Source organism: Alosa pseudoharengus, unplaced genomic scaffold (assembly GCF_046254945.1).
Source record: "Alosa pseudoharengus isolate Yale_2024_CS ecotype anadromous, Long Island Sound unplaced genomic scaffold, YU_APseudo_1.1 YU_APseudo_1.1_scf_6, whole genome shotgun sequence".
Taxonomy (NCBI): Eukaryota; Metazoa; Chordata; class Actinopteri; order Clupeiformes; family Clupeidae; genus Alosa; species Alosa pseudoharengus.
In genome coordinates, this window is record NW_027468848.1 from 16,719,394 (window position 1) to 16,729,393 (window position 10,000).

General features: G+C 48.8%; 1 protein-coding gene across 1 annotated transcript in view; it reads right to left on the bottom strand.

Moving 5' to 3' along the window:
• The window catches only part of agtpbp1 (ATP/GTP binding carboxypeptidase 1), a 32,776-nt gene that overhangs the window by 10,673 nt on the left and 12,103 nt on the right, over positions 1 to 10,000 (bottom strand). Inside the window, exons 11-23 of the mRNA XM_076271213.1 lie at positions 9,439 to 9,616; positions 8,336 to 8,433; positions 8,114 to 8,230; positions 7,127 to 7,779; positions 6,849 to 6,932; positions 6,054 to 6,140; positions 5,614 to 5,762; positions 4,278 to 4,365; positions 3,730 to 3,874; positions 3,326 to 3,476; positions 2,686 to 2,866; positions 828 to 957; positions 154 to 285 (exon numbers count right to left, since the gene is read on the bottom strand). Of these exons, the coding sequence (XP_076127328.1) occupies positions 154 to 285; positions 828 to 957; positions 2,686 to 2,866; positions 3,326 to 3,476; positions 3,730 to 3,874; positions 4,278 to 4,365; positions 5,614 to 5,762; positions 6,054 to 6,140; positions 6,849 to 6,932; positions 7,127 to 7,779; positions 8,114 to 8,230; positions 8,336 to 8,433; positions 9,439 to 9,616 (2,193 nt within the window). The remainder of the gene's footprint in view (positions 1 to 153; positions 286 to 827; positions 958 to 2,685; positions 2,867 to 3,325; positions 3,477 to 3,729; positions 3,875 to 4,277; positions 4,366 to 5,613; positions 5,763 to 6,053; positions 6,141 to 6,848; positions 6,933 to 7,126; positions 7,780 to 8,113; positions 8,231 to 8,335; positions 8,434 to 9,438; positions 9,617 to 10,000) is intronic.

The following is a 10,000-nucleotide window of genomic DNA, read 5'->3' on the forward strand; positions in this document are numbered from 1 at the left end:
GTAGGCTACAGGTAGGCCTAAGTAAAGCGGGAGATGTGTGTTCCTTATGCGGCTGCATAAGCTGCAAAGCACTGCGTGAAACACTAGAAAGGGTGTGTCGGTTCGCATATCGTTACAGCCCTAGTGTCTATGTGTGTGTGCGTGTGTGTGTACCCTGTAGCCCAGGTCTTCGTGTAGTTCACATGAGGGGGCGTTGATGTTGGTCTGCCAGACTGTCTCCTTGAGACTGCAGCCATACATGAAGACATTCTTCTTACGGGAGTGGCCATGGTAATCACAGAACACCTGCACACACACACACACACACACACACACACACACACACACACACACACACACACACACACACACACACACACACACACACACACACACACACACACACACACACACACACACACACACACACACACACACACACACATTTAACATTACCATATTTAAATGTCTCCCAAATGAGCTACTGAAGTCTCTCCCATGTCATAAGACAAAAGAGTTATGAGAACACTGGTGTTCACATAACTCTACAGTGCACTGGACAGAAATAGTTAGTGGACAGTAAAACTAGACATGGCTCATTCCAGTATAAGTATTAGTATAAGTATATATACTCTTTTGATCCCGTGAGGGAAATTTGGTCTCTGCATTTATCCCAATCCCTCAATTAGTGAAACACACTCAGACATTTCTTAAATGGAAAAAGGGCAGAACATTCAGTTGAACACTAAATTCAAATGAAAATTAAGCCACATATTTCTGGAATTATAGAACACACTGTAAAACACACTGAAGCAGGGAGCAAGAGACATGAGAAGACATGAACTGACCAGTGGTGCCCTCTGGATGGCGTTGAGGTATTGCAGCAGGCCCTTGGCATGGAAGATGGTGGGGTGCAGCTCAGGGTTGGGCTGCTGCCACTGGCGATTTAGGTCCTCTCCACTGAGAGAGCAGCGGTGACTAGACACGAGACAGACAAGCAGAGGACACATTAACACTAGGGAGAAGGAGAGAGAGAGAAAAAGAAAGAGAGGGAGAGAGAGAGAGAGAGAGAGAGAGGGAGAGAAAAAAGAAAGAGAGAGAGGGAGAGAGAGAGTGAGAGATTCATACTAGCTAGAACCATACTTTTTGGCCGTTATCGTTATAGTTAACGTTCTTGATGTAAACGGCCCATTACTCTGACTTCAACTTCTCTGATTTGGCAAAAAGTGCATTTTAAATCTCCAGATCAATGACTAGAGTTACCCATTAGAATTGGGGTTAAATTACTCAGAATAATCATGGAACCAACTGTACTCTATGGCTGTATGGGGTCCAATCACAAAATATTTCAAAAAAGATGAAATCCATGTGCACTGGCCAGTTTTAGGTACCAGGGTCTGATGATGTGGCTTTGAAAAGTAGAGATGATCGCTGCACACTGGTCTGGTGTAAACAATGCCAGTACTAATCTGAGTACCCAGAAGTTCGCATCATGCTGAACGAACTTCTGGGCCAAAACCTTCACAACCGGAAAAAAGCTACTTTCAGAGACACCCACTGATCTCACTTCCTTTGTGTTCATGGGCAAAAGTTCCTACTGAAACCAGTGTGAAATGGCTGCTGATACAAACGTAATTGAAGCATGTTTACAATCGATTTTTTAAGAAATTGAAGTTCGTAACAACAGTTGCTTTAAACCTCTGCAGAAGTTATGTCTCATTTGCCTAAGCAAAGGCTAACCAGAGATGGCTACAAAGGCAAACTAAACGCCATCGTTTTAGATGTTAATTCGCTGTCGGCGGTATTTTCATGAAACAACCAGTACATGTGCATACTCACAAGGTCTGCCACCTCTCTGCAATTGGCTATTGAAAAACGCTTTGTTCGAAATCAGAAACATTCCCCCCGCCCTATTTTCCCCTGAATCCAGACGTATTCCTCTAGACTATGCCAGTTCTCGCACTGCAGCCTGGGTGCAGTAGAAGCAGAGCTGCACTTCCTAACAGAGCTGCACTACATGTGCTGACATCAGGCAACAGACAGAACTCGCCACTCCGCCTGCCACATTTGTAGCAGCCTGCCATAACCTGAGGGACAGCCAGGCAGACACCAAATGTCTGGGATTAATCATTGAATTGTGTTTGTATCTCTTCACAACACTGTGTGGTTATTATATATATTATATATATATATATATATGACACAATTGTGTGTGTGTGTAGATGGTGTGTGTATGACGATGATTGAGAGGACCATAGCCTCAGATTCCTGCCTGAGGGAGGAGGATTCATGAGGACAGCAGTGTTCCCCCCATCTGACTCAGGGTTACAGTTCATTAGATGAAACCAGTCCATTTTTCTAGTTCATGACCAGGTCGTAGAGTAGAGTAAGTAGAGTAGAGTGTGTGTGTGTGTGTGTGTGTGTGTGTGTGTGTGTGTGCTGAGTGTGTGTGTGTGTGTGTGTGTGTGTGTGTGTGTGTGTGTCTATCATAACCTCTCTTTGCTGATAACTGATAAGTCGATAATATTTGTATTCATTGCTCTTTTTTGTGCTCTTTTGCACTTGGTAAGGTTTCACCTTCTCAATTCAGGACTAAAGACTAATGTGTGCTGAGTGTGTGTGTGTGTGTGTGTGTGTGTGCTGAGTGTGTGTGTGTGTGTGTGTGTGTGTGTGTGTGTGTGTGTTTCATCTGTGTTCTTACTGCACCTGCCGTTGATGACCCCGTCTGGGTTGAGCATGGGGATGATCTTGAAGAGGTAGCAGGCCCGGAGGCTGTGTGCCAGGGGGGAGTTGCCCGTCAGGAACTCCAGTGTGCCTTTCATCACCCAGCTGGCGTTGGTCTCGCCCGGGTGCACACGCGCCGACAGGAACACCACCGGACGGCTCCCTGCGCACACACACACACACACAGGAACACAGGATGCGTGTGAGCATGTGTGTGTGTGTTCAGTAGTTGCTTTGTGTGTATGTGTTTGCATGCATATTTAAGTGTCTGTTTGTTTACATGTGTGTATGGAGGTGTGTGTACTGTATGTGTGGGTGTGTTTGTAAATGTGTGTGTATGAGTGTGTGGGTATGTGTGTGTGTCTGTTAATGTGAGTGCATGAGTGACTGAGTGACTGAGTGTGTCTGAGTGTGTGTGTGAGTGTGTGTGTGTGTGTGTGTGTGTGTGTGTGTGTGAGTGAGTGTGTGTGTCTGTTAATGTGAGTGCATGAGTGACTGAGTGAGTGAGTGTGTCTGAGTGTGTGTGTGAGTGTGTGTGTGTGTGTGTGTGTGTGTGTGTGTGTGAGTGTGTGTGTGTGTGTGTGTGAGTGTGTGTGTGTGTGTGTGTGTGTGTGTGTGTTACGGAGGTGGTTGAGGTGCGTTGGGCTGGTGCTGTCAGGCATGGCGGTGATGGTGAGCAGAGGACAGGGGTTTCCTCCCAGCGTCTCACACAGCACGTCCTCCCGCAGGTACACACCGTCACCACACTTCTCCTGCAGCTTCTGCAGGTGCATCTGCTCACACACACACGCACACACACACACACACACACAAAGGCTGTAGTGTTCATAGTGAAGAAGGTGGAGTTGTGCTACTTCTGTAAAGTACAGCATGCTTGTGCAGTGCTTCACCTTCATAGTAGAAGAACACTGAGATGGTGAGAATAGTAGGTAGGTATGCACCAAGTAGAATGAGAGTGCGGTTGCCGTGGTACCTTTAGTGTGAAGTAGGTAGGTATTCAGAATGAGAGTGCGGTTGCCGTGGTACCTTTAGTGTGGAGTAGGTATAGGGGTAATGATAGGCGAAGTAACAGACGTCATCCTTGTGTTGGAAGGTCACAGTGAAGGTCATAGTGTAGTAAGATTTGCCTTTCTGCCCGCCCGTTGCGATTGAACTCCTGGAGAAATGGTTCCTAAGCAACACAATCAATCACTTTGTCAGTGTCTGTCTACCTCCCTACCATCAGTCCTGCATTACTAATCAATACACCCGTCTGTCTGTTGCACCCAGTTATCAATCAATACTCTAATACCTGATAAGAGGTATTAGAGAGCAATACACTATAGCCTCTCATTCAGGACGCAGGAGAGAGAGAGAGAGAGAGAGAGAGAGACAGACAGCGAGAGAGAGAGAGACAGAGAGAGAGACAGGGAGAGATTAAGAGAGAGACAGAGAGAGAGAGACAGAGAGCGAGAGAGAGAGACAGAGAGATAGAGAGAGACAGGGAGAGAGAGACTGAAAGAGAGAGACAAAGAGAGAGAGAGAGAGACAGAGAGAGAGAGAGGGAGAGAGAGAGAGAGCATAGTAATGTTTACTTGTAGTAGCAGATGTCTTGGCCAGTTCTTCCCCACTGTGGCCGTCCACTGATGGCCTCCTGTACAGAGTACATCAGCACCTGCATACCTGAGGGGACACCTTACAGTCAAAACGAGCTTCAGACACAACTGTTACACTATTGATGATGATGCAGTGTAAAAATGCATCATCATGACCTAGTGCCCAGTGGGCTATAACGGCCTGTTCACACACTTCCGTCGTATGCTATGATGGAGACGCTTCTCATTTACTTTCTATGGGCTAATGGCATGCGTTGCTAAACTGAATTGTGGTTGCATTGCATTGTGGTTGCATTGCATTGTTTTGCGTCATTGGTGTGCTTGCAAAAAAAGTTGATAACTTTTCAAGCGGCAATGCAGGCGCCAGCCAAGCAAATTTGTTTGGCTCCAAAACTCCCCTCCAAACATTGGCAAAACCCCTCGGCAAACGTTAAAGTAAACCTATACAGTTTCGGGTTTTTTTTGGTGACTGTAGGGCTCCCCCTAGAGGTACGGAATATTTATATTTTACCTTGCCGTTGTACACACTTCTCACGGCTTGAGCCCTTCCCCCTGGACACCGATACATGTGCATTTGTTTTTAAGTTGAAGGACTAGCAACAGGCAAGACAATCTCCAAAAGAGCTATATCTCGGCCAAGTATACTTGTGTATACAAGGAATTTGGTCTCTGCTTTTATCCCATCCGTGAATTGGTGAACACACAGAGCACAGTGAACACACAGTGAGGTGAAGCACACACTAACCCGGCGCAGTGAGCTGCCTGCTACAGCGGCGCTCGGGGAGCAGTGAGCTGCATTGCTACAGCGGCGCTCGGGGAGCAGTGAGCTGCCTTGCTACAGCGGCGCTCTGGGAGCAGTGAGCTGCCTTGCTACAGCGGCGCTCGGGGAGCAGTGAGGCGTTAGGTGCCTTGCTCAAGTGTGTGTGTGTGTGTGTGTTTTGTGTGTGTGCCTTGCTCAAGGGCACTTCAGCTATTCCCACTGGTCGGGGATCGAACCGGAAACCCTTCGGTTCCAAGCCCGAAGCCCTAACCAGTAGGCCACGACTGCCCCTTACTGGCCAGGTAATGTTTCATGATTCTCGTAAGATGTCTCTGGGGTGCCGACAGCCAAATTGCAAGGCTGGTTCTCCACCTGTGCGGCTGTGCCAGGTGCACGATTCTCCCTATTACACGTCCGTTTACCATCAAAATGACTTCAAAGCTATTATATTAAGGTAAAAACATTCATAGTGCTGCTTTAACACACAGAAGCGTGTGATCAGGCCAACAGCAGTATGTTCTGAAGGTATTGCACTGTGCTTTAAGTACAACCCACCATAGTTGAACTGGCTGTTAGCCTTCTCACAGTTGATGATGTTGAAGCGATATGGTGTTCCCACCCGCATGCTGCTCACTTCAAAGTAGAACCACTGATGGTAGTGATTACTGTTGATGTCTGAGTTCAGGATTAAATCATACTCAAACCTGAAATACATCACATAACACACACACACACACACACACACACAGACAGACAGACAGACAGACACAGGCACACACACACACAACATAAATATGCTGTCTGAATTCAGCATTAGACCCACATCACACACATACAGCCATGTCTTTCCCACTCATGATAATCAAATACACATCCCAAATGCAGTCCCTGTACACATGACAAAGCCCTTTGTGTTCCATGGGTGACTGAGGAGGATGTTGGGCACGTGAGAGTTGACTTGCTCTTCTGAGAGTGAACCAGATGGCCTCACTTACTTCCTGACTTGCACAGCCTTCCGCAGGTTCCCAGACTCAAACTGGGAGTTGAACTTGAGCGTCTCTCCGTCATCGATGACCGGACAGCTACGGAAGAGAAACCGGACACAAGAGAGAGCCACAGAGGAAGCAGACCCAGGGAAGAGATGGAGGGAAGAGAAGAGACAGAGGTGAAGAGGTGGAAGAAGAAAGACACTGCAACATATGGGGATGGAAAAACAACCAAGTAACTACATGACTACACACACTTGATTTGAACAGATTTAATTAAACACAATAATTAATGGGCTGGTGCTGTAAGGTAATTCCGTTTGGTTAGAATCCTTGAAAAAAATTAGTACACACATACACGGAGAAAATCATCTAGTAAATGTCTCTCAAATGGAGATGTGTGGCGAGATTTAAGATTCAAGATGACAGATCTTTGGCAGGAAACTGCAGTTGTGTGTTGGAGGAGACAGGGGATGTGGGTCAGGAAAGAGAGAGGAGAGACAGAGGAGAGGAGAAGAGAGAGAATAGAAGAGGAGAGAGAGAGGAGAGACTGTTGAGGACACACATGGGAGAAAAGAATAGTAACATACATAACACACTGATTAGACAAGTCCAAACATCAAGTCTCTATCGCTCTCTCCCTCTCTCTTATTCTCTCTCTCTCTCACACACACATACACACAGACACAGACACAGACACAGGCACAGACACAGACACAGGCACGCGCACACGCGCGCACACACACACACACACACACACACACACACACACACACACACACACACACACGGTCAATCCCTTACCTCTGTAGGTCAAGATCATAAACTACTTTATCCAGGATGTCACTGGAGTGGATGAGACGCTCAATGTCCTGAAAAATCTTGGTCCTGCCCACAAAAACAACAAAATATACTATAAAAATAGTTAAACATTCTCTATATGTATGAATGTGTATGTGTGTGTGTGTGTGTGCTACTACCCATTCCTGTATGGTTGAGTATGTGTGTGAGTGTGTGTGTGTGTGTGTGCGTGTGTGCGTGTTTACAGGTCTATGTTGTGCTGGCCTGGCCTCCTGTCTCACCTCTGTACACCGTACACTCTCTCCAGGATGGGCTCAGGCGTGCTGGGCGCCAGGTGTCCGCAGTAGTCTGGGTAGGCCACCTCGGTGTAGCTGGGCACTGAGCGCGTGCCCTTGGCCATCTGCACGTAGAGCTCGGGGTCGTGCAGCGGCAGCAGCGCCGCCGTGTCGGGCACCTCCAGCACGCCGTCCTCCGGGCCTCCGCCCGTCCCACTGCTACCACTGCCCCCCCCTCCTCCTCCACCACCACCACCAGCACCACCAGCACCACCACCACCACCACCACCAACACCACCATCCAGGGCCAGTCGGTTCAGGCTGCTGCTCAGCTCCAGCTCCAGGGCCTCGGGGGCCCGTGGCGGTGCGGCCGTCTGCCCCAGGGGTAGTGGGCTCTGGTGTGGGGCCGCAGGGCTGGGGCCCTCTCCCTGGAGCAGCTTCTCCGGCGCGGGGCTCAGGCTAATGTTCTCCAGCTCCAGGGGCGCCGGCTGCCGCGGATCGCCCTTCTCCAGCCGAGAGGGCTCGGGCTCGGCCTCGGCCTCGGGGTGGCCTTTGGGAGGGCCTTGGCCCGTGGGGACCATGACTGGCTTGGGGGGTTTGGGGAGGGGCGGGGCTGGCGTCACGCCGACACCCGCCTTGGAATTGGTCAAGTCGAAATCCTGTAACAGAGAGGGTGAATGAGGTCATCAACCTGTGACAGGGAAAGTACAGGCATCCACAAAAACACAAGAAAAAGCGACGCAGCTACAATGGGCTACTTGCACGAAAGGCTCTCAATGCGGCCACTTTTTTTCCGGTGGAGCGTTAACTGCGTTGTAACATTCGGTTATATTCTGCTCCTTACATCTTCACTCTGACACTGAATATCTTGTTTGCCCAGTAATAAATACTTTAACACGCATGAATCCTTCTTTATCGGTAAAGAAGGCGGTACACCGGAAACAAACGAGCCATACGTGCAAGTAGCCCGTTAGCCTGTTCAAAAAGCTTTACCTGAAAGTCCTCTGAAAATTCCAGAAAGAAGCGTTCGTACACCCTCAGCTCATCAAAGGGCCGTGTCTGCACCTGCCTAGGCCGCAGCTTGGCAATGTCTGTCTCAATGTCATCATTCTGGAAGGAAGTGTTATGAGATGGAGACTTTATGAGGCACTGTACAGGTATCAGATCTAACAGGTGACAGGTAAGAGTGAGCTCCAGTACAGCCACGGCCTGTACCTGTCCCTTGTCCTTCTCGTCCTCTTCGTTCTCGGTGTCGTTCTCAGTGTCCGGCTCCATGTCCTCGTTATCGTCACTCTCGTCCACCACGTCATCCACTAACAAGAAAAACATCATATCCTCAACTGACCACAGACATAACAGATGCCTTCACATTGCCACAGACACAACTCTCACATAGTACACATAACAGCACTTTGGAACTTGTATTTTGAAAAGTGCTAGATAAATAAAAATGGTGATTATTATTATAATAATCCCCCCCCACACACACCTACATATACATAGCATGAGTTGCAAGAGTAGAGGATAGAGACAAATTTACTTTCTGGCTTTAAAATCATATTCAATTTCACCAGACCATTTTGTGTTACCATTTAAGTATAAGTAAGCACATACAAACTGACATATTGTTCTTAAATTTTGGTTAATTAATTGCTGAGTGGCACCAAAAAATCTAGTGGGAGATTAACTCTGTTACTACGTGATCTTCCCCTTTACTTTATTTTATCTAACCCTGTGTGAACACGGTAATGTTTGTTTGGCAAATAAGAATGCAGAGAAACATGGCGAGTTGTGCTGGTGCCGGAGTGTGCTGAAGCTGTGGTGTGGTGTGGTGTGGTGTGGTGTGGTGTGGTGTGGTGTGGTATGGTGGTGTGTGTTGTGTTGTGGTGTGGTGTGGTGTGGTGCGGTGTGTGGTGCGGTGCTGTGCTGTGTGGTGTGGTGTGTGGTGCGGTGTGGTGCGGTGTGGTGTGGTGTGTGGTGCGGTGTGTGGTGCAGTGTGTGGTGCAGTGTGTGGTGTGTGGTGCGGTGTGTGGTGGTGTGTGGTGGTGTGTTGTGTGGTGCGGTGTGGTGCGGTGTGTGGTGCGGTGTGTGGTGCGGTGTGTGGTGCGGTGTGTGGTGTGTGGTGTGTGGTGCGGTGTGTGGTGGTGTGTTGTGCGGTGTGTGGTGTGGTGCGGTGTGTGGTGTGGTGTGCGGTGTGGTGTGGTGTGCGGTGCGGTGCGGTGCGGTGTGGTGGTGTGGTGTGTGGTGCGGTGTGGTGTGTGGTTCGGTGTGGTGCGGTGTGGTGTGGTGTGCGGTGCGGTGTGGTGTGCAGTGCTTACCCCCGGGGGGCTGGCTGTAGAGCTGCGCCACGGGGCCCCCTGCAGGCACATTGGGCAGATCGTGCTGGTACACGCTCTTAATGGTGGGCAGCGGCAGCCGGTTCTTGGGGAAGCACTTCCTCATGATCAGACTGGACGTGCTCACCAGCGAGTCCAGAGTCCGCACAGGCAGGCACTCCTGTCACACACACACACACACACACACACACACACACACACACACACACACACACACACACACACACACACACACACACACACACACACACACACACACACACACACACACACATCATAAGATACATGCACATCTGGAAATGCTCACAAAAAGGAGCCTAGAGAGCATAGGAAACCTTTAGAAAAATGTATCTGAGTTTAAAGGTGCTCTAAGGGATGCCACACGTTTTTTAGGCTACATTTTATGTCACTTACTACAAACAGCACCGAACCAACCGCTAGCTGTCTGTGTCCTGAATACACTGTAAAAAAACGCGATCTCTGTGGACAGCCCAGGCTCCAAGAACAGCAACAAAAACAACCTGGGCAAACCTAGCCCATGAAA